Source organism: Peromyscus maniculatus, chromosome 2, assembly GCF_049852395.1.
Source record: "Peromyscus maniculatus bairdii isolate BWxNUB_F1_BW_parent chromosome 2, HU_Pman_BW_mat_3.1, whole genome shotgun sequence".
In the NCBI taxonomy this organism is placed as follows: domain Eukaryota; kingdom Metazoa; phylum Chordata; class Mammalia; order Rodentia; family Cricetidae; genus Peromyscus; species Peromyscus maniculatus.
Window position 1 is genome coordinate 25,889,842 of NC_134853.1, and position 24,783 is coordinate 25,914,624.

Genomic DNA, 24,783 nt, shown 5'->3' on the forward strand with positions numbered 1-24,783 from the left:
ATAAAACATATTAACAGTATCAGAAGAATTACTACAATCATATTTTCCTGTATTAGGTTTTGTTCTACCATTATCATAAGAATGCCAAACTTGGTGGCATTTTAATGTCTATTTTGTAGAATAGCCACTTTTCAATCAATAAAATTTAAAATGTCTTTGTATGTTCCTACTTCTTTTAAGATCTTGCATGAAAAAATATGTGGCTAAATCACTTGAGGAAAAAGAAATCTCTAAATATTTGGATCTTCTGGGATTTCTTTGTTGGTTAATCTTAAAAATTCTCCATACCTCTAAGTCTTGCAGTCATTTACTTGACAAAGTTTGTATTAGAGCCCTGAGGCTATATTGGTTCAGGATATCTACACTTCTATCCTAATCAATAATGATTACATGCCAACTAATACTTTGGGGGGAGAAACAAATATGAGAGAGTAATGTAATTTTCTTTATTCTTAAATTCAGTCTAATGTCACTGCTTCCAAATATATCCTATAGCCAAGCCTGTCTATTGCTCCCTCCCATCCTGGGATATGGTGTTTTGTATTCTTTTTTATTCATTCTCAAGTACTTTTTGTTGTTGTTATTTTTATGAATTGGAAAAAATGTGCTTAATGGGAATATTCAAGGTGACCTAGGCCTCCATTAACCCTTTAGTGGCAACTATAAATTTCACAGACTCTGTCATTGTTTTTTGCTTCACAATAAAGAATCTAAGGTCATTAATCGTTATTTGTAACCTATAACCGGTATAGGCTACACTAGCTAAAAAATACATAAAACTGAGCTACGTGTGGGGCAGTGAAGGTTTCAGAATATCATTTACTAGATAAATGATTACACTATTATTTCTCTTCTGAGTCTATCTTGAACTCATCTGAAACTCTGCAGATAGAAATAGAACTATTTTGAATACTGATCTCAATATGAAATATACAATTCACAGAATACACAAAAGTTTTGATGAAATAACATTCAATAATCAGGTTGCTATGAATCTTACATTAAAATTCAATTACATAGTAAAAATAGAGTAGTTGTAGCTAGAAAAAATATCTCCAGAGGCAGCAGAAACCCGTGGTGGAAATGAACAGTTCTACATAGAAAATCCAGGAAGTATGCAAACTAGACACAAGGATACTCAGTACATTGAATTTAATCAGCGAGTACACACAGAATATGACATAAAACAGCAGTTTACTAGAATAATTGTCATCTGGAAACACATGAAAATAATTTAGAAAATGGGCTAAAGTCATATTCTCTGGCAGTAGACTTCTTGGAAATACAGACAGAATCAGACAGATTTCTGTGTCATCGGGCTCCCTTCCCATGTCACCAAGCCAACTTGAGTCAAGAGTATGGTTTCTATTCAAGCAGTAGACATGTCACTGATCAGTAAACTAAATCTCTAGGGAGAATGTTTTATACTAAAGCCATAATTAACTAACTATTGATATTTGGTGCTTCAGATGCAGAAGCACATCCCTCTGCTAGATGGAAACAGCATAGAAGTACTTTGTGTGGTAGTCCCATGATTATCTAAAATAAAAATGCTTGGCTTGTCATGAGTTCTTCTTCCACCCAGTGACAGATGTGAATTTACACATCTGACATTAGAAGTTTTGAGATGAATCCTGGTAGAATTTTTAGGGACATCCAAATGTTCAGTTGCATTTATGAAAGCAAAACCATGTTAGATTCATTTTTTTAATTGATTTTACCGACTGGCCTAAGCATGGACGTTCTCCTTTTCAATTATCTGGTTACAAAAACTGTACATTACAAACAGTATAGAAACAAGCAGAAAAGAATGTGCCACACATCCTGGATAATTCTCTATATGCAGTAGAATTTACAGATATAAAAGAAAATACAGCCTACTCCTTTATAGCGCACAGTTATGTTTTTAGATACAATGTATCACTAGCAAGTGGTTGTGGCCACCAACTCTAGTTGTCTCCAGCAGAGAGAATAAGAGCAAGATCTGTTCGGTACAGCTTCCCTCCATCCGACAAGGCCATTATGTTCTTCTTGTATGTAGTAATATTATTAACATCCAGTTCCTGTATAGGACATAGACAGGATTGTAATCCAATTAAAGATGGAAATTAGTTAACCACTGGCCAGTGATAAAATAAGAGAAACTGCTTGTTATAGCAACCCATTAAGAAAAGATCTGAATTAAATTCTTTTATAAATGGGAATAATCACCAGGTTGTTTCTAACCCAAGCCTGTTTGTCACAGTTTACTGATTTGTGCTGAACTCAATTTGAATTAAGAGTTAAAGTATGCTCTGCTCCTCTGCAAATTCTTTGAGTAGATTTCCACAACAGATGTGTGGCCATTTCTGGGTAGTTCCCTAAAGCCTGCTTAGGAAATAAGTTGCATGGCAACTGAATTACCTGTTTGTTCTTCTCACACAGATCTTTCAGTAAAGCATCCAGCTCATTTTCATCTATGTATCCGTTGCCATCCTGAGTGAAAAGAAATAAAATAGTACACATTGGAAGTAACTGCAGTCCTCAGAAAATCCCTCTTGGCGAGGGTCCTAACTGGGTGTGTCTTGCCCCTAACACAGCTCTATCACAGTTGCCAAATAGGTGAGTACTTGCACTAGTGAAATAGATTGACATTTTCAAAGGATGAAAATGGAAGCATTGGGCTGGTAAGACGGCTCAGGGGTTAAGACAGGCTGTGGCATGCTTTCCCTCCTCAAACAAATAAACAACAAACAAACAAACATGAAAAAGGCAGCAGTTTCTGATTCCAAAACATAGTCCTCAGCTACAGTAACTAAAACAGTATGGTAATTACTTAGAGACTGGTATATAGACTAGTGGAATAGAATGGGGAGCTCAGGAATTGGTCCATAAGCATAGAATCAACTGATGTTTCACTGGGAAGCCGAGTGTAAGGACAAGGATAATCTCTTCAACAAAAGATATGGGGAAATTGTGTATCCACATGCAAAAGGGGAAAAATTAACTTTCATATGGACACAAATTAACTCAATGCAAATATTTAAATCATGAAGATACAAAACTCTTAGAGCCAGGTGTAGTGATACACATCTTTAATCTTAGCTCTTGGGAGTCATAAGCAATGGATTTCTATGAGTGCAAGGCCAGTCTGGTTTATATAGTGAGTTCCAGGCCATCCAGCATGGGGTCCTGTGTCAAAACCAAAACCCAAATCAGAAAATATAAACAGAAACCACTCCTAAACATAAAATAGGTAAAAGCTTTACGACATTGGTCTTAGCATTGAGCTTGTGGGTTATGAGCCCAGAGTACAGCATAAAAGCTGCAAGAACCATTCAGAGTGAAAGGCATCCTGAAGACTGGGAGAAGACAGTTGTAAACTATGTATCAAGTAAGGCACTAATGCCTTACGTAAAGGGAATGTAATATTAAAATATGTAAGGATGGGCTAAAATGTAAATAGATACTTTTTCAAGGAAGATATAAATGTCTAATTAGTTTATGAAAAGGTGATCAATGTTATTGACCATCACAGAAATGCAATGAAAACAAATCATTTTACAGCTGCAAGAATTACTATTACTAGACAAAGGAAGGAAGTGTTGGTGAGGATATGAAAAAATTGGAAACATTTGTACACTGTTGATAGAAGATCAAAATGATACAGTAAGATAGTAATGATGATAAACCAAAAGAATTAAAAATAGAACTAATATATGATATAAAATAATCACAATTCTGTTATTTTTCCCCAAAAAACCAGGATGTTGAAGAGATATTAACACTCTATGTTCATGGCAGTGGTTTTGCAAGAGCTAAGATGTAGAAACAACCTAATGTCCATTGATAAATAAATAGAAAAAGGATATGTATAAGGAGATTGTAAATGTGCATACAACACAATACTATAATAAAAACAACACTCTGTAACGTATTATAATATAGTGAACCTTGAGAACATGCAAGGGGAGATAAGCCTGTCAGGAGGGTAGTTATGGGAATACACTTATAAAATGTTTCTAAAATAATGAAACTAGAACAGGTGATGTCAGCGAGGGAGAGTGGAAGTGCACAGTCACTCGTGGGTGTAAATTCTCAGCTGTGTGAGGTAAATCAGTTCTACAGAACTTCTATGCAGCCTTGCTTCAACAGTTAATAAATACTATATTTTATACTTAAGGTCTTAAGAGGATAGATTTCCTGGTAAACTGTTTTTGTAAGATTTTTTTAAAGAAAAAAAGAAAGAAAATAGTTTTACCTGATCATATAACTCAAAAGCCTTATTGAACTCTTTCCCACACATTTTGATTCCCTAGGAGACGGAGAAGAGAGATTCAGTTAAACCGTGATGTGTATTTCAGCTCGCTTTTCTTGACAAATCTCCCACCTTTTGACTTTTTAGGAAAAACATTACTTATTGTAGAGAAAAGCCAACTACCTGGAATTTAAGAAGGAAATTTTCCTGCACAGGTAGTAACCTTTTGAGAGAAAAACATTATGTTAATAGGCTGAAATTTTAGATGAGAGCCAGTTTATTCTAACACCATCTGTGCAACTCAGAAACTTACCTGGCCATTTCTGTCAGTTCAAGCTTTCCATCATTATTTGAATCAAACAGTTTCAGCTGAAAGACATTGCCAATGTTTGGGCCGTTGAGTTATGAATTATTGAATGAACGGGACAAACATTCAAACATCAAACATCTTGAGTGCCTGCAGTACAAGCACTCTAACACTGAATTGCACCCTCAGCCTGTTTTACATCTTTAAAGAAAAAAAAATTCAACAAAAGCAGTAAGTGGATAACATGACTACATTATTTTGAATAATTTCAAATTGTTTAATTTTCCTTCCTTAACAATACTTCCTAACTGGATACTGTACTTACATATCATATACTGAGGTATGCTCACATATAAATACACAAATAAATAAGATTTAGGAAACATTCACATTTTAAGAAAGCAGTAAATATTGCCATAATGAAGATAATGTTAATACTAAATATGCCAAATGTATCATATGTATGTATGTATGTATATATTTATCTATCTGTCATCTATCTATATCTATCGTCTCTATCTATTGTATCTATCTACCTATCTATCTATATCTGAGAAAAGGGCTATGGTAAAAAAAAAGTTCATAGAAGTTTAGAGAGATCTTTCAAAGGCAAAAAGAAAGGACATTCTATGGTTTGATATGGTCTAAGAATTCTTTGTGGGAAGCAGATCATTTTTTCAGGGTTCTGTATTGACACAGCATTTTACAATCCATTGACCATAAATTCTAATATTGTTGTAATGTCTACCAAGATACTGGACAACTAGATCACAGAGCTTCTTGCCCATAGGGAAATGTTTCTTCCCCTATATATTTAAATTTTAATTAGTTCTTGATTAATTTGCTTCCTGGATTGGAACTGGTTTATGACATTTAATCAGATCTACTAGGCCAGCCCAGCAGGGGGAAGCTCCCATCTGAGTCGTTTTTGAAAGGCAGCTTCAGATTCCTACCTGGAAAGGCAACCTTACTTTAAATAGAGTCCCTTAAGATTGAGACAAACTAGAAAATTGAAATGTGGGTTACTGTCCACTTCCTTAAGAAAGGGCTTAGGTCTTGCCTTCGTGATGCAGCAAGAGTGTCATCCCACCTGTTCGCTGCTGCTGCTGCTGTGAACGGAACTGTACTGAGAAGTGAAGACTGAAAGCAAACCTCAGTGGCATTGAATAGAACAGAAACTCTAGAAGATTGTTCCTCAGCATACCTCAAAATCTAATACAGCATAGAAGTAATGTTTTATGACTTATTTACTTAACTCATGGGGTAAGAACTAATAATAACTTCACAGTATGTAGAGAAAATATGAACACACACACACACACACTGCTTGTTATCTTATAACATTAACCTTATAATGAGTTAAGGTTCGCAAACTACCTTTCTGAGACAGAGTAACTTTATGAATTTTTATTTTGTCTAGAACCTCATTAATTTATTTGCATTAGGCACTTTTGAGTAAAGATTTTGTGGCTATATTATTCATATTTCATAACAAATCTTGTTTATACAATTATCAAAACATCAGGCTTAAGGTGTGTCTGGGTCTCATTCATAGCGCTAATTCAATATTCCAAGATAATAAAAATAAAAGGGAAAGAAATTCATTTTAAGCAATTTAATGAATAAAGTAGCAGTTTTCATTAAACTCTAGAAAAGTCTTTAGTTTTCTAAACAATGGTTAAAAGCAAGTTCAGAATTTCTCTGAGCGAAGGGTGATGTCACTTATATTCTATGTACAACATGTAAAAGCTGTATAACTTAGCAATACAATTACTCTGGCTTTTAAAGAAAAGTCTCTGTGAGAGATAAATGTGATGTAGCTTTATCAGAAATGCTCATCTGTAGTATGTGATGTGCAAGCTTGATTTATTTATTCCATCTTGGGACTTAGCAAGAACACAGACAATGTGTTTAATGAGCTCTTGGCTCAATCTTTTCCAGTTCAGGCTTACCATGAGGTCTGTGTACTCAGCTAGTTTTGTATCATCCACGGTCTTGTTTGCTTTCTCTAGTAGGTCCTTTAGAAAGTTCTGTTGAGAAAAAGAGCATTTAGAAAATTTCATGTCATTGGTAATATGTAGTCTGCAAGAACACACCTGGATGAATGCAAAGAAAACCCCTATGGTAGAACCAGGGGAAGAAAGGACTTTGGAAGTCATGTGGCCTTGTGGCATCCCAATAATGAAATTGCCTTTGCCAGGCACAATACCTGACTCTTTCTGAGACCTGATTTGTCACAGTCAGAGCTGTGCTATGTTCTTAGGATTGCAGTCAATGGAGGATGTTGATTGTGTAATGTGAAAGGATCTGAATTTAAAACCTGAAAAAATCAGTCCAATGGATGCTTCTCTTCACCTGTATTCATTTGATCTTCCTGTTAGAAGTGTAAGGCCCCCCTTTTGTACCTCTCCAACCTGTGTGAAAAATGCTCAGCAAGCTAGATGGAAATACATCTCCAATTTAAAATGCATTTCCTGCTGCACCCCGGGCCATGTTTTCCTATTTGCAGCCTGTGCTATGCTGTTCTCCAGATGGCCTGGTGGTTAGCAAAAAGGCATCACAGGATCTATAGGATCTTTGTTCAAATGCTTCCGCTTACTGCACAGACTACAACAGTTGGTAACACTGAATCCTTGAGGGACATATGAATCACATTAAAACAGGGATTAATGTGGGAAGGGTGAAAACGATGATTATTAACTCAACAGTTGGAACTTGGAAATAAGTTTAATTTTTGTTTTACAGAGATAAAAGTTTTACAAAGCCTTGCCATATAAATGTCAGTGTGAATGCTGAGGGCTGTAATATAGCCTTTCATTTTCTCCACTGATGTTCATTGTAACTCTTTCATTTCCTCAGAAAATGAATTAATGCAGCTATGGAAACTGAGCAGATCCCATGCCCAGAAAGTCTTGGAGGGTTGAGTTTCTTTAACGCTTTTGACAGTGCACTGTCTCCTTTTTAAAAGAGAACTAGCTCTGCTGGGATGACTCGCTTCCCATTTTCAAGGAAGGGCCCTTTCTTGGTTTGATACATTTATTTTCACTTTGAACACTCCGCTTCAGACCCAAAGTGAAGCATATATAAAATTCAAAGTTATCTGGTGGGGGTGAGTTTTATTTTTGAGCCTTCTGGAGTTTTTTGTCAGAGATTAATTGGGCTAAAAAGCCTCATCAGACACTGAAATGGTGGTCACAAAAATAGCCTGGGAGAAACCTTGGGACACTAGGATTCAAAGTCATGTCTGAGAGCAAACGCTGTTTTACTCTATTATGGATCTTAAAATTAGCTTTCTTTCCTTAAAATTAGCTTTCTTGAAAGATCCATTAAAAAAGAATGCCAACTTATCTTCAAAATTCTCCAGGGAGGAGGACTTCTATTTAGAATTTCCTTTCTGAGAATAGAATTTAGAACAAAGAGAGAGACTGCAAGAATATTTTGAGGTCAGTATTGAAGTGAGCTAAGGTTTTCATTATGTACTGTGATGATTTTTAAAAAATCATTCTTTTAGTCTAAAAGAACAAAACCACAACGGCTTCCCTATCACCTTGCGGTGTTTAGTTCCAGAGCAGTTTCTAAAAGATATTGTTTTCAGGAACTTTGTATCAAAAGCGTCAGCTTTTTAAAGAGGCTGCAGTTGAGTCTGTTACAGCAATTGCTCAGTGGTACAAATGTACCAGTCCAATCTCTAAAATTCTGTCCTTCTTAAGCCATGTTGAACTAGGATTACGAAAACAATGCACCATTTCCCCCACAAAGCAGCTGCAGAAGCAGCTCATATTGAGTGAAGTTTGAGGTGCACAGTGGTGTCGGAAAAAAGTTATTGATAGTGGCAGACACTCTAGGGCCAAGCCTAGGTTCTCTTCCTAGGCAGGTGAAAAATACCCCAAGCATTCTGAACTTCTGTCTCCCTACACATTGGGAGTCATAGTAAACTGCCTTGCAAATTTCCTGAAGAATAAATGCTGAGATACCTTTCAAAGGCAGTACTGTGTCTGTGACATAGAAGGCACACTTTCAGGTGCTGAACAAATATTAACTTGCTTCCCTTTTAAATATATAAAAAATTACCTTGTGAGTATGTGTACGTGACAGTGTGAGGGTGCACAGATGCTATGGCATGCATGTGCAGATCAGAGGACAATTCTCCTTCCACCACGTGGGGTCCAGGGAAGCAAACTCAAGTAGTCAGGCTTGCTTGTGGGTGCCTTGACCGTGGAGCTGTCCCGCTAGCCCTTGCACCCATTTAATCCCTCTGTATTCTGAAGTTAGGAGAAATGGGCCTTTCTGACTAAGAAGTCTTCTGGTTGGCTGGAGGAAATGAGGTGGACGGTTTGTTCCCACTCCCGAATTGAGTGCAACACCATTTGCTATGCTTTGCATTTCACAGAAGACTGTGCAGAGTCTTAGACTCCAGAGTACATCCGACACCACAGCATCGTTACCCTTGCTTTAAAGATGAAAAACGGTAGGATGACATGGTGATTTGTCCTGAGCTTATATTTGATTCAGATTTCTTTTCCTTGTATCGCTCTCCCACATGACTTCACCATTACTTCTGTGAATTGGTGATTTACTTTCAAAATTTCAGTTTTCCACAATCTAGTTATATAATTTATGTTGTTGAGAGGCATATGCTATGTCTAAGGATATGGATGAGTCTAGGATTAAACATTACAGTCCTGTATCTTATTTCTGTATGGCCTTCAGTAGTTTTCTTAAATTTTTGCAGGCTTTTTGTCACTAGGGTAATGCTTATCTCATATAATATATGCAAAGATAAAATAAATATGCATAAGGTACAACACATGTCTCTGTCATTTGTGTTTTTTGAAAGAAAAATACATTTAGGCATTCAATTTATAAAGTAAAATCTCAAACTTCAATGGAGAGTAGCCTATCTAGTTGGCATAGTCAGCTCTATCTGTCTATCTGTCTCTGGGTGTATGGGTGTCTGTCATCCATCTATCTTATGTAACAATTTAGGTACACCACAGAAAATGCTAATTTCTTGCGCTGATGAGCAGAATCTCAAGAAGGCCTTGAAGTCTGTCTTTCGATCTGGTATTTCGTTAAGGATGTGAAGAGTGGGTGCAAATGTGCCACAGCTCAACGTAAGTTTCCTTTGTGGGAGGTTTTTTAAAAGGCTGTGAATCCCTCAGCAGTTCATGATTGTATCTGGAAGGAGCATGCTGGGCCTCAGCTTTGATCCACTCACCTTGAGTTCCTCGGTTTCTATGAAGCCGCTGTGGTCAGTATCGTACTTTCTCCAAGTCTGCAAGAAATTCAGAGACAGAAATCCAGATTTAAATCAATCAGTCATAGAACCCACCAACTCCCTTACTTTCAGCTCCTTTCTTCAGGGCAGATGGTTTTTACCTTCATGAATTCCTCGCAGGACTTCAGTTGCTGGCATCGGAAGAGCAGCAGGAAATTCTCTTCTGTGGGTAAGACATGAGCCAGCTGGAAAGATGGAAAAAAAGAGCTGAGGAGCCTGGAAAGAGGCTGGGCCATCACCTGCTGCTTCAGTTTTGCCTCAGCATGCTCTGTGAGCAGCGATATTGACTGAGAGAGCAGTAACAGATAAACATCAGCTGACTAATAGGGTAGGAGAGGACAGACAGAGCTCACTTTCCCTTTCTGGTACTTTGTTTCTGCAAAATACCAAGGCGCATTCCAGTACCTATGCCCTGAGGACCTGGCTGCCCAGCCAAAGAGACGGCTGTAGGGGACACTTTCCATCTGCTGCACATACATGCAGATGCATGCTGCATAAGCTATATGCCATCGATCAGGTCTCGGTTCTTTCAGTGTGCACAGGATGGCACACACTATGGCTCTAAATTTCATGTGAAATGAGAATTTGTGAGGAACATGCATAGAGGAGAAAGGAAGGAAGGAAAAACTATGCATGTCTAATTCCGGAGAGCAACACAATGGAATGGAGATGGACCAAAGGCAGCTAACTGCAAAACAGTCGCAAGAGGTAGAAAGACACGTCACCATAAACAGGGGGAACGAGAAAGCAACAGGGACACCCTTAAATTGTGATCTCTGCTCAGAGATGCGCTGCTTCACTGCCTGCCTGTGACATTTCCCCTTAGATCTCATTCCCCTCCCTCTCTCCCCTCTCCTCCCCATCCCTCCCTCTCCCCCCTCTTTTGAGGGATAAAGAGCCACCGATCCCTTTTAAGACTAATATCATCTATTGCATGTGGAGAAGGAGGGAGCGGGATTGATGGCTCCTCTGCTGATGTGACTTCTATTTCTGGCTCTGCTGCTAATGAGCTGTGGTCCCCGGCAACTTCTTCAACTGCACTGGCCCTTAGCACCTTCATCACTAGAAGGAGGTGAAGGAGAAATGAATATTCCTGGCTCAAGATGTGTGCTGTTGGAATTACTGACTCTTCACTGCTAAAGAATGAATCTCCATCTGCAACTAATTTCCAGCAGTGGTTGAATTCCCTAAAGTACAGGCACGTATCCTTGGTACGTACACTTTAAACCTGTCTAGATCAGATCTACTTAAATTTTCCTTACATATATAGCCTCATTTTATGTGACCCCAGGTGCATATAATATAGATAGACAAACAAACATTTACTGATAATAAACCATAACAATTTAGTTTAAAATAATTCTTTTATATAATTTTACCGTTTATTAAAGATGAACTCAAATTGTTTGTTTTTATATAAAGATTCAATCTTGGCTGGATGTTTGATACTGTAGGGAACAGAAAATCTCCAATATTTTAGAATTGATCTATCTGTGACAATTCCATGAAGTACAGTATAATTGTCACTGCTGTGAACAGTGGCTCACATAAATATGTAACAAAATGGCACCACCATGTTTTCACGCCATTACAGAAATTGTTAAAAATTCTATCTTGATCCCAAACTAGAATTGTGAAATTCAATTTGACAACTCTAACAGAAAAATTTAAAAATCAAGTATTGTAACATAACAAAGAATAATTTGCTGCATGCTGAGGAATGACAGGAGGAAAACATTAGAGGTCTCTGTTTTCTACAATCAAATGAGTATGCTTCTCTAAGATCAGAACACATCATATGTACAGAAAAAGTCTGCGATCGGCAGCACACACCAGTCCTAGCTGGGGGTTTCTGGCAGTGTTTGCTGGTGTTGCATAGTGTGATGCATGTGCAGTGCCAGATGAACATGTGTGCTGAGCACCAAGGGTGCAGGGAAGGTGAGTGCTGCCAGGAATACCTGGGATTCACTACACTTCTTAATTTGAATTAATTTTTGTTTCATGTGTGCTCAGAAACCTTTTACTGTTACCACGTGGTTTGTGACCCCATATAGGTCACTATACTCAGTTTAAGAAGCTGGGATTGAACAGTAAGGTCAGAAGATGTCCTAAATGTTAAACTAAATCATGGGAAAGATTATCATGCCTACTTAAAAATTTCCCACCTTTCAGACCCATCAAAGTTTGAAGTTTAATGTAAACCATCATTTCACCCTATGTGAAAGCAACCTCATCTTCCATATAGCTGTGTAATATGTCCTTTAAAATATCTTGCTTTTAGATCTTTGAAAAAAAACCTTCAAGTTACAACAATTCTGTTCATAGTCTTTATGTATGGGGTTAATGAAAGGTGAAAGACAAGTGAAAGACAAAATAAATAAATCTTGCTAGAATATTTAATATGATCCAGTCAGATCTTTGTTGTTGTTGTTTTTTGTTTTTTGGAGACAGGGTTTCTCTGTGTAGTTTTGGTGCCTGTCATGGATCTCACTCTGTAGACCAGGCTGGCCTCGAACTCATAGAGATCCACCTGGCTCTGCCTCCCAAGTGCTGGGATTAAAGGCGTGTACCACCACTGCCCAGCCTCCAGTCAGATCTTAACTGGAAGCAAACATCTTAACTAGAAGCAAATGCCACTAGTGTGGGTAGGTGATAATGCATTTAAAGGTGAAAATAGGGTTTTAGGATTTGCCAGTAATTTTAGAAATTAAATCAGGTTTTGGTCAATAAATACACTTATATCACTGTAGTGTGAGATCTCTCTCTCTCTCTCTCTCTCTCTCTCTCTCTCTCTGTATATATATATATATATATATATATATATATATATATATATGTGTGTGTGTGTGTGTGTGTGTGTGTGTGTGTGTATTTCATGTATCTTAGTACTACATTCAAGTCTTGTCTGTATAGTTGATTTCTTTACCCATAAAATTCTGCCCCTCAAAAATAATACAGTTCAATAATAATTCAAAGCACAAACTTGAATTGAGGATGCTGAGATTGAGCTATCTGCTCTGGTGACTTGCAGACTCTGAAACTCAGTTAAATGTGATGACTGTTAATAAATTAAGTTTGCACCATGTTCCTTGATTACAGTAGTAGGATGAATTGGCTGCCCCTTCCCTCTTGGAATGCAAATGAAGCATTTGTTAGTGATTGCTACCAGCAGCTTTGCAAAGCCACGCTTCTTTCTACTCATTGAAATCTAGAACTCATCTTCCCTGTGACCTTTTCTTTTCTTTGCATCTGTATGTGGGCCCCTAGTAGAAAGTTTCTGTAAATGACTTTCTTTATTAAAGAATCGTAAGTGAGGCCCAGAGAGCAGGTCTCCACTGAAGCTAAGGGGGAAGAAAGGAAGTGAGAGGGAGAACTGGCATAGAGAGGGTCTTCAAAGGGAGGAGAAACAGCCATTCTCCTAAAGCCCAGTGTAGAGTACTGGAGGCATTCTGGAGAACGCTTCTAAGAGGGAGGAAAGACTTATTCACCAGAGGGACAGGGACAAAGAAGTAACAAAATAGAAATCCTAGGTCTTAAAGGTCTCATCAGTGATGAGACAAGTTGACCAATAGAATTTGATGGTAATGGTACATGTTAGAAGGTTTTGTGTGATTTCAGAAGTCTGTTCATGTTATGTTATGATTAACACAAGCATCTGTTTAGGACTGGAATAGCCAATCTCAACTCTTTCTTTGCCTCTTGGTAAGCAACCTTTAATGCTTGGAGTGGATCTCTTTCAGTCCATTTCAGGAGCTCAGAGAGTTTCTCGTCTGCATCATATGCCCACTCAGAATCAATGGAGCCCTGTATGCCAGGTGCCTAGAACACATGCTTGTGATTTCTTTTAAAAATAGAAATATTTCATTGACTTGGTCTAGAGTCAACAACTTTACTTACATCATTTTCTATATTACTTGAATTTTATAAAATATCTGTTGCTTTAAACTAAGAAATAATGATTTCTCTTAAAAAGTATACTTCTGAAAATCCATCAACTATTTAAAAATAAAAAAGGAAAAGAATGCACTAGAAAGTAATGATTAGACATAAGATTAGGGAAATTTATCCATCTTTTGTAAAGTTTATGTAACTCACATAAAGAACAGAGATTTCTATAATGTCAAATATAAAGAGAGTTATAATCTCCTCCTCTCCTCCTTTTGTTTTTTTTTTTTCAAGACAGAGTTTCCCAGAGTAGCCCAGGCTGTCCTGGAATTCACTCTGTAGACCAGGCTGACCTCAACTCAGAGATTTGCTTGTCTCTGTCTCCTAGGTCCTGGAATTAAAGGTGTGCACCACTATGCTCACTGTTCTTTATGGATAGTATAGATGTATATTTCCTTGTGCATGCTGTTTTGATCTTAATCATAAAAATATTGATTGTATCTATATACAAAATGTTCTTTTTAAATCTCATTAAACTATTAATATTGTACTCATTATAATACTAGCTTATTTAAAGAACAAATGAATTTTACTGACATAAAATATCATTGTAAGACAAAAACAGCCATTTAAAAAGCAATGCATGTGTATGGATGATACGTGCCTGGGGTGAATAAAAAGACTTCCTTCTTAAGGTGAATTTTACAATGTGGTGGTCCTGTGCTGTCTGTTGGTCTTCTTGTCAATGTATAGGAGTCATTATTCAAGGTCATTATTTAAATCATTATTCACATGGATGTGGAGATTCTCCATCTGTAGCAGTTAGGACAAGGTCTAGGATGTGCCAAAGGTCTTTCACAGAAGATGCTAGGTAGGACTGTGTTATTCTTAGATTTGCTAAGTCACTGATGTCCACAGAAGTTCCCAGTTCTGGTTTCAAGAGTGTTGGTGATTTGTTAGTCAATGGATCATCTGCTTTCCCTTTCTTCAACTCCCCAATCTTTAATGTCAATTGCAGAAAAAAGTAGAGTGAATCAAGGGGGTGAATGGAAGGCAAGACAGACAGCTGTGGGTACAGACAGAATCCCTTAGGTCTTGTGGAATTGATTGCTCGGCACTGAAAGTGGGGAAGCAAACTTCTTTCTGCTTGCCTGTGTCCTTGAGGACAGCATTTACATTTTCTCTACTGTTTCTTTGCCTAGCAACTGCATCAATAAATATTTTACTGGTGCAGTGAATGATGGTAACTGTTTGTCTAGAGTCAGCTGTAAACACATGGAAGTAAAGTTCCCTTGGACATAATTCAGCTTATTATTGGGCTGTGAATAGGGATTGGGTGGATAATGGGAGATGCTACCCAGCGCTGTTTCTGGTTCCAGGAGTTTTGCTGTGCACTCAGCTGCCCCTTTGAGGAATTGTATGGGCTGATGATACCTGCACCTCCAAGGTATCTCATGGTTAATCCACACTGGAGTATAAAAGTCCTACCCTCTTAGTCAAAATCTGGGAAATCTCTGAAGGGCACTCCCACTTCAGAGCTCATTCCAGAGAAAGTCTCCATTAAAGCTTTGTGGAGGCCCAGCATCCTTCAGGGCTCAGGCCTGTGTCTTTTCTCTCCTTCTGCAGGGTATGATGCCCAAGTACTTCCTAACAAAATTCAGGTCTGTTTCCAGGGAACGCAATCCTAAAGGATTTTCATTTGCATTCTTTGTCATTTACTTTCCTTCTTTAGAACAATGTGGAAGCCCAGTCTTATGCTTTAGAAAGGGTTAAGATTCTACCCATGCCTTATCTGGCCATTGAATTATAGGCCACTTATCTGGCCATTGAATTATAGGCCACTATGTCAATTACTGGTAATTCACAGTTACTCCTAGTAAGACTCTTAAAGGAAGACAGATAATTTCAATTTTTTCCCTTAACAATTTCTAAGCAAAGGATAATTACAAAAATAAAACAAAATGATACATGTTAGAGGAGTACCCATGGAGTGTGACTTGATGAGATACATTTACCTAAAACAGATAGTCAACATGCACAAGAGCAGAAGTCATCAAATTTAAAGGCAACTATGTGACACGCCACACTTCCTAAGCACATCAGACAAGGATTTGTTTTCACATTTGAAAACCGAAGGAGCGTTTTTTTCCCCCTGCCAATGAGAAGTGAATCCAGGAAATGTGGAAGGTAAATAGCCATGAGCTTAAAAATATTTGAGTTTAATAACTTGAATTTAATAAATTATGTAAGAAGGAGAAAGAAGTTTTTGGCATTTAGAACAATAGAGTAGGGTTTTCAGTAACTCATTTCTGTATTTAGTAATAATGCCAAATATTCATACTAGGTTTTTACAGTGGTCTGTTTGACGTGGATTATCTCATTTGACACTAATGCTCATAACAGGCATAAGAAGTTGTTAGAACATGGTCATGTTTGCTCATAGTCCAGGAAACAGATGTTCTGAGACTTTTTTATATTACTTGTAGTTTGAGACAATGTTGAAGTCAGATGGTCTATTATTGATTTGGAGACATTCATCCCTCGCCACCAGCACCCTTTAATCAAAACAGTGGTTCTAATATCCCATCTTAAAAAGTCTATCCAGAACAAAATTTCAAACCCTATTTTACCATTAATCAGTTTCCTCAATTCTCAAATAAATAAGTACTCTGCCAAAAAAAATAACTTTTCTCCAGGCTAAGTGTACACACCTAAATTCCACTGTGGAAGAGAGGAGGAGATAGCTAGAGAACTTTTTGCTTCGCCTCAATGGCTGGTACAGTTTTTAGGTTAAAATAGCTTTTAGATCTATTTTTTTCTGTGCATGCACTGACCTGGACAGATAGAACACTAAGTCTAGAGAGGTTGATAGGCTCCCACACATTGCCCAAGGGAGCAGAGGGAAAGCTTAAAGATTTGACATCTAGAAAAAGAGGCATCTGTGTACTTCATGTGAGACCTAGTGAAGGGAATTTCATGACCTGGTAAATCATTCAGTCTTCCCCTTAATTATTTTAGTGGACCTTCTTTACAACAGAACCCTACTAGTCTGAATAAATTTAGAACATTTCTGACTGCCATGGTATTTGCTAAGTTGGCTCAGATTTTCAATGCTCCTCTTTTGAATTTATATAAACAACCTTGTTATTACTGAACTATCTTTATGTGAAAGTTAAAATCTATTAAAGTCATTAAATTACCAAATTCAGAATATTAGACATAGCAACATTTATTTCCTTTGAATATGTTTAGGTAAAAATACATGTTATACAAAGTGTCAGTTTACTGTATCAGGTCAGAACATTGATAATTAAGTACTGAATTTTCCTTTCTTTTAATTCAATTGGGTGGTCCCCCAGGGAAGCAGATTACTGGCTGCATATTAGTTTCCTTTGATTAGACTTCAATGAGTCCTGGGGTCTAACTATTAAGTGAACATAACACACGAGCCAATTCAACCCCTTTCTTCTTTGAACACTAAGGCATAGTGTACTTGCTAAGATGAAGGAGACTATAATGCATTTGGAAAACGTGGGGTTTGTGTTCTTTTATGGTTAGCTAGGCTTTTTGTATTGGAGTGCTATATTATATGCAGGATTTCTAAACAAGTAATATCACCCATCAAATTGGACACGGGATGAACTGCATTTAGCACAACTTTCTGGTGATACTAGAGGGCGAACTGTGAGTTCACACATTCCCCACTGTCTCCCTGTTTTCTGTAACGTTTTACTTCTCCTTCCCAGGCATGCATCAAGACTCATCTTTTCTCGGCTCTTACTTAGCTACCCTGGACATGTGTTATGAACTGCAGCCGTCTCCCTTCTGTTCTTCAATTTTTAAATTCTCTTCCCTTTAGCGAATCTCTTTCAGCTGCCTCCTCCAAAATCTGGATTAGTAACTGTTATGGGGGCTCATAGCTATACAGTGCACAGTGTCGCTAAGCTATGCTGCTTGGTAGGTTTGCTGTTCTCTCTCTCTCTCTCTCTCTCTCTCTCTCTCTCTCTCTCCATCTCCTTTTACTCCCATTTTTTCTTTATGAATACACAACCCCTTCCTTCCTAATAGTTCTCAGCTCAAACTTGCAGAGATTTGTGTTTCACCGTATCTTAAGACAATGCATCTGCTGAGGGCCAGCTTCTTGTTGACATTAAAGTTGAAATGTTAAGTCTAAAATGTTAAGTTAACTCTGTCACACATGGTATAACCTGGATTCATCCATTCTACATAGATAAAAATGTAACATTTTGTGAATAAGTTCTATGCTTTTACTACGTAACCCTGTAACACCAAAACTTATAATAAGTAACTGAGTCCACTGGAGGGCTTCAAGGTGAAATTGCTAAATACAAGATGGTAATCTTCCTTCAACTAGAATTATAAAGTGTTCCAAACATGGAAATAGCCAGTTTAGAAAAATCACTGATATTAGACTTTCAAACTAGTTTTGAGTAATTATTTATCTCATTTCACTTACATTTATAAACATAATTTTATTATTCTTGTCTGATTAGTCGGCCTCTATAGCACCTGTAAGTTCAATGACTATTATCTATTTATACAGTAATGAGTTGCACACAGGCAAAAGGGAAAGTGTATGCTCCAGGGAGAAACTTCAATTACACAGATAATAATAGTACGTCCTTCCTTCACTCTATTTGTAGTAGGTGTTTAAAAATACGTGTGTTTCAAACTGGTACCACAAGTGTCCTAATAAGACCAATTATTTGAAAACCGGGTTAATTTTCTGAATCAAAATTGAATTATAACAATTTTTTGAAGGCCAAGGCACCTCCCAACGGAAAAGACTAAGAATGTTTTATGAACATAATTATGATTGTGATATTTCATATTTCAAAACATGATCTTACTTATTTTTCTAGATAAAGCTTTCTACTAAGTTTTTTAATAGGTGGCAGAGCTAAGCACAGCTGAGATACCACCAGTAGGAATAAGGGAAGCAGTAACTATTTTGAAAATTGAGAATACAGATGGGTAAATAATGAATTTCCTTTCCTTGATTTATAGGCATAATAAGATGGTCTTTAAGAGCAAAAGTCATTGTCAAAAGGCAAGATTTGACATTCACTATTTTAACTTCTAGAGATTCAAATGTGTACCTAGACTGTGAAATGTTCATTCACTGTAGGAAAGTTATTGTGCCTTTTGATAGGGCCATCTGCCAATCTGAAATAGAATTTCAGAAACCAGAAAGCAGCCTTTTGCCATGGCATCTTTACAGCGCTGAAAACATTTGATTTTAAAATATTACAGAAAAGTTTACAAGGTTAAATGTTAACAAATTAATTGGGCACTCAGCTGCTATGTTGAGGAGAGTGTGGGGTGGGCAATGAGAGTGTGGGATGGGCAATGCAATGCAGAGTATGTTCACCACGAAGATGGGATTTTCTTGTTCCAATAGGAGTGTGAGAGAGACTTAGTGTTTCACTTCTCAGTTTGCTTTATAATGCTTTTAATTTAGGGTTGGGACTACATTAAACTCAACAGTCTCTTCTCAAGTTTCTGCCATTTGAATCTGATGTGTTGAGAGAGAAGATGCTATATTGACATTGAATGGCCTCTATGCATGAGTTATGCTTGACTTAAGATGACCCGATAAATTTCAAAGTTGATGTTCATTCATTAAATCAGACAAATGCATAGGTTTCTTACCTCTACAATTCCTATTTTTCCATCATCTCTCTGCCCATACTGATCCACAAAGGTTTTCATCTCAGGTGATAACTCCTAAAATTATAAAAAAAATTAGTAAGATGTTTGTAAAGAAAGTTCTTGTAATGATGTTAATAAATTACTGCAAAGAAAAATGAATATTGAAATAGAATAGCTGTTAATATACTTTTAAAATGTTTGCTTTGTGGAAGGTTTTCTTTATTTTGCTGTACAGTCTTGTCTTATAACATCTCCTTATTTTAATATAATATCTTGTCTATTGGAGGTAGAGTAGTTATTTTGGCCTGGACAAGTAAAATATGTATATGTAGAAGAGTAGCCCAGTTTGTAGGCAATGCATCTTTCTGGCTTGAAATAGGTGTATATTCATCACATAAAATTAGAAAATTCATCGTTGCGAGAAAAGTGTGAGAGGAGAAAATGGCTTGGCAAATTTGTGTTTCACTAGGAACTGACAATTCTGAAGACCATGTTTTAGGGCATGGATTAAATGTGTCTGATCTTTGCCTCTCCCAGGACCATAGGAAACAATTTTCCAAGCTGCTCTTGTTTTCACTTTCCTCAAGGTATTCCTTTCCCACATATTTTGTATAATAAACAGTACTTTGGAATGATAAATGCTATCTTCTTATTTGACTTTCCACACTTCCAATGTGGTTATTCCTTTCTATAATCTCTTTACATATCGACATATTAGAAAGTTATGAACTGTAAGCTATCTTAGTTTTTAACACTTGGGTCTCAAGCAAAGCCCAGTTAAAATGTCTCTGTTACATGAACTGGTCTATTTAAAATAGGTCAATTCTTACTAATAACCTATTCTATCTCCTTGGGAAAGCAAATTAAGGCCTCAATTTTCACCATACTGAACAAGATGGCAGTGCCAACCACACAAGTTTACTGTAGATAGCTGGCCTAATATAACCTAAGGGCCACATTGGAGTTCTAAAACATTAATACAGCATTTATCCTTTAGAAATAATTGTAAATATGTAGTAGAACTAAAGTAGCAAGAAACAATAAGTTAATTTAATTACATGTGGTCCTAAAAGAACCCTTCTACTACAGATAATTTTCAATTTGCATTTATTAATTTTTGTTACAGAAATAACTATAAGAAAATGAAAGTGTCTAGCTCAATAGTGTCAAGCATGGGAATATCAGCCCCAGACTTTTCACACATATCTTTAAGTGAACAAAAACAAAGTCATCATTGTTAAATGTTAAAATTATACGATCCTACTAGTTCAAGAAGCAGACTTGATATTTAGCTTGGGAAGTTTCTGGGTAGCAACTGGGTTGTAATATATGTTTTAAGTAATGAGGGGCATGTATAATCAGCACCATCAACTGAAGACTTATAAAGATAAAGTTAAATGCAATGATGAGACATTGTTAAGTGCAGAAGGATAGTGATTTCAGAAATGGTATACTGGGCTATCATATTCACTTGGTGGAAATGTGAAATTTCACATTGTTATGATGAGCCAAATAAATGTTTCTTTCTGTCCTTCATGTCAGGAAATGAGAAGAAGTCTGGTTTATCAGGTCAGTATGTGTTTTTTAAAGAAAAGAAATAGGTAAAAGGTTTACAGCAGTAGATAACTAGGATAAATGAAATGTGGCCAATATGTATGAATTCTTAATCTAGATCTTAAATCAGATTTTTAGTTATCCAACCAAAGCCTATTACATAATCTATAAAAATATTCATGTATCAAGGTGTTAGCCAACTTGATATGTCTGTATGCTTGTGTGAAAGATGAGTCTTATAAAATTATAATTTAATTACAGCCTCTTATAGACCAAAGTTAGGTTCTAGTCAGCAGAAGAAAAATAAGCGTTAAACTCTATAACTCCCACCTGAACTCTGTTTTGTTTTTTGATTTTTATCTTTTTAATTATATATATATATATACATATATATATATATATTTACAAAAAGCAAAAATGTTAAAATGAGGAGGAAAAATTCCATAAAAACACAGAGCTCATGAATATTTGTATTTAGAGGGTGGAAGTAAATCTCAATATTAAAGTTACTTCTGGAAAATTAAAACATTTTCATTTAGCTGTTAGAAGCACCGTTCAAGGTTGTAATTATAGTTTGTATGAAAAAAAGACTTTTCATATATATTTAATATATTTTAAGTGAGAAAGAAAATTACTTTAGTATTATCAGCTGAAGACCGATTGAACCATAGTGATAGTATTACATGATAATACTATGTAATGTATGGTAATGCACAAGGCAGAAATAGGGCAAAGTGCATAGAAGACATTTTTATTTGATCTCATTCTATTAGATTACACTGTATTAAATCTGAACATAAGAATCCCCAGAGTATGATCTGGTTTAAAGTCAGTCTGGCATGATTTTAGCAACTTCATAATCTGCTTATAATACATGAGAGTACATTTACAGCCCTGTGGGATTCCTTCTAATATGTTGTATAGGGATACTTACTAGACAGAACAACAAAAGCGACAAAAATAGTCCTATTACTACATCACCCCCCCCAACACTAGAAATGGTGGCTTGCTATCCAGTATCTAGGGATGATACGGATAACATCTTTAATGTAAAAATTTCTTTGTAATCGTAGTCTAAAAGACCAAAGACCATTAACATTTAATTACTCCAAATCCAATATTGCTTTCTGAAAGCAGTCTTACATAAATGCCAACAGACTTGTAAAATTCTCAACCTGTTCTCCTTTATACAAACATCTCATATGCTGACTGGATACATTTTATTTTTATGTTGACATCATCCTTTTCCAACAAATAAATGTGGCCCAAAGGAATTAATTTATAACCAATAATTATCATTTGTTTAACCAATGGCTTAAGTCAAAACCATAGCTTACTTTTAAATCACTATTAATAGTTTCTCATCAGAATTTTTTCTTTCTATAATACCTTAAATTCTTTAAAATGCTTTGTTTTATTGCTTTCCTAATTTTGGGAGTTCTCTCCAACAAAAAATGAAAAACGCTTCTTGCTAAATTTTTACTCCCACTTACGTTACAAGTTGGTTATCTTTTTTCAGGGATAAGGGTGAAAGCAAGCTGTTTTCTCGCCCCCCCCCCCCCCCCCCGCCCTCCCCAGCTACACCAACATCGCAGCAGTAATTGGTGTTAGAATCTGCAGATCTGCTCTTGGCCACCAAGGGGCAGAAATGTATTTCTACCCCTAACTTATCCTCTAGAAAAGAGAAGTTAGAAATCACCCAAGCAACTCAGGGGTAGAGAAGGGGATCTGATAAAGGGTTTTGCACATCGATGTTTCCTTCTAAGACCTATTAAGGAAAGGATCAGTATAGAATATATGTGTCCGGTTTAAGACAATAGGGATTTTTCTCTTTAGACTTCTCTCCCCCGCCAACCCCCCACCCCGCGCGCGCGCGCGCGCACACACACACACACACACACCACACACACACACACACACACACACTTTTTCTCCTGACGCAATTTGGAAAGATGTTCTCTATCGCCTTTCTTAGTAAGTCTTTACTTTCGCCCATGAAACCTCTTTCCTGAAACACAAGAATAGGTATGTTTTAGGGTTGAAAGGTCCTTCACAAACCCAAGCCTACCAATCCAGCCTTCTTTCGCGCCTGCAGGAGCTCCTGGATCAAGTTCTGCAGCTCCTTTCCTTCCAGGTAACCACTTCCTGCAAAGACAAAGAGGCACCCAGGTGTCAGATGTCTCTTTCTAAGTTTCTTCTAGGTTCTTCCCGGGACAGCTGCCCTGGGAGGCGATGTAGCCTGAGCCCTGATTAATCAGCAATGGGTACAGCCCTGCAGCGCTCCCCTTCCGAGGTGTCAAACTTCAACCGCACTGAGGGCCAAGGAGGAGAGTGGGGGTACTGGGGACGGTCTTTGAAAGTTTTGGGGGACAGAGTTTCCCCATTTTTGTGCTCTGTCCTACCGTTGCTGTTCCTAGAAAGGTGAACGCTTACAGCGTGGGGGTGCCATACATGCAATGTAAACTTCCCGGGTGATGGGTCGTCAGCCAGGTGGGGAGGCAAGATTAGGCAGGGTGATGGAAGGAGAAAAGGATGGTTGAGAGGAAGGGGATCAGAGGAGGGAAAGATCAGGAAAGGAATGCGAATGGGTCTTGAAAGGGTTAAAAAGAAAATAATCACCGTCAGCGTCGAAATGAAGCCAGATCTCGAAAAACTGCGAGGCTGTGATCAGGGATGACTGCAGGTGGGATTCTGCCATGGTGTAGCTGCGAGTCTCAGGGCGCTGAGCGCGAACCTCGGGGCGGGCGAGAGGGCAGCACAGGCTGAGCTGGGCGCGGCGCGGCGGGCGCTGTCCGCGGTGCTGCTCCGTTCGGGCGTCCTCCGGAGTTCTCTGCACCCCGCACCCAGTTCTCAGTATTTATCCCGCCGGCCCCAGGCCGGGCCACGCCTCCTCCTGCCTCCCTTTCCTAGCTCCCGCCTCTTGCTCTCACCAACCTTCTTCCCCTCCCCTCCAGATTTCTCTCTTCCGTGGAAATAGGTGGAGCTGGAGTTTTGGAGTCTAGGAAGCAGCAGGTGGTGGGGATCCCTGGCTTAGACTCGTTTCTCCTCACAGTCCCCTGGTCCAGGGAGACTCTTACCCTCACTTACCTGGAAATGATTTGATTCTCAGATGGAAGGGAAAGCTGATGGAGGGTAAACCATGTTGGTGGTGATTATGTCTGCTTATTATTTATCCAGGCAGTCCAGTGTTTGTTTGAACAACAGCAGATTGCCAGGTATTAGTTTAATTTGATTAATGAATACAGTGAGTTGGTAAACCTCAACAATGCTTCATCTTGTGCTAACGAAGACCGTCATGTGGCTGTTTGAGATGTGAGCTGTCCTTACAGACCGGAAGATGCAGAATTATGCTGCTTTTGCTGTTGTTGCTTTTTTAAGCTTGAAGTAGGATTATTAAAATGCAATAGAAATAACTCATAAAAATTTAAGATGTTATGAAGGAAGCGAGTTTAGCAACACCGTTAACTACTCCCTTGACTCTTACAAAGTGCAAATTGAGGGACATGTAACACGTGGTCGCCAGGTAAACTGGAAACAGCCTCATTCACTGACTTTACCACCCGCACCTCTTCTATCTCTGGGTGAGGAATTTTCAGAACTGGAAATCACTAGAGGTGGAGAAAACCACCCAGTTACATGCTACATTTGGTATTTTAATATAACAAATGCTATATTTGGATTATCATTTATATTAGTATTTCTGGGTTGTCTAGTTGTCAATCTTTTGAGACCTTATTGTCTGTTGAAAATGTGTCCCAAGTGTCTGGTTACAGTAACACAAAGCAAAGAAGTGTCGTATAAACTTTCAAAACAAGCTTCACATTTTTCACTTGTTGTAATTGAGAGTGA

At 37.6% G+C, this 24,783-nt stretch overlaps 1 protein-coding gene across 1 annotated transcript; it reads right to left on the reverse strand.

Moving 5' to 3' along the window:
• Positions 1–1,135: 1,135 nt before the first annotated feature.
• Positions 1,136–23,777, reverse strand: Calb1 (calbindin 1). The gene is made up of 11 exons (XM_006983272.4): positions 23,554–23,777; positions 23,003–23,079; positions 19,381–19,455; positions 9,924–10,007; positions 9,763–9,819; positions 6,497–6,574; positions 4,551–4,606; positions 4,421–4,460; positions 4,241–4,294; positions 2,404–2,475; positions 1,136–2,063 (listed from the first exon to the last, which is right to left on the reverse strand). Exons 1-11 carry the CDS (start codon positions 23,630–23,632, stop codon positions 1,950–1,952), a joined length of 786 nt encoding a protein of 261 aa, XP_006983334.1. The 5' UTR covers positions 23,633–23,777; the 3' UTR covers positions 1,136–1,949.
• Between the last annotated feature and the right edge of the window lie 1,006 nt (positions 23,778–24,783).

What these genes read in the sequence shown, in the direction of transcription:
- Calb1 (XM_006983272.4), bottom strand. Translation starts at nt 23,632, where the DNA reads ATGGCAGAATCCCACCTGCAGTCATCCCTGATCACAGCCTCGCAGTTT. An exon ending in GAAAAATAGGAATTGTAGAG is followed by an intron (nt 10,008 to 19,380) that starts GTAAGAAACCTA and finishes CCATCTTTCCAG; the next exon opens with CTGGCTCATGTCTTACCCAC. An exon ending in GAACTGACAGAAATGGCCAG is followed by an intron (nt 4,461 to 4,550) that starts GTAAGTTTCTGA and finishes TTCTCTCAAAAG; the next exon opens with GTTACTACCTGTGCAGGAAA.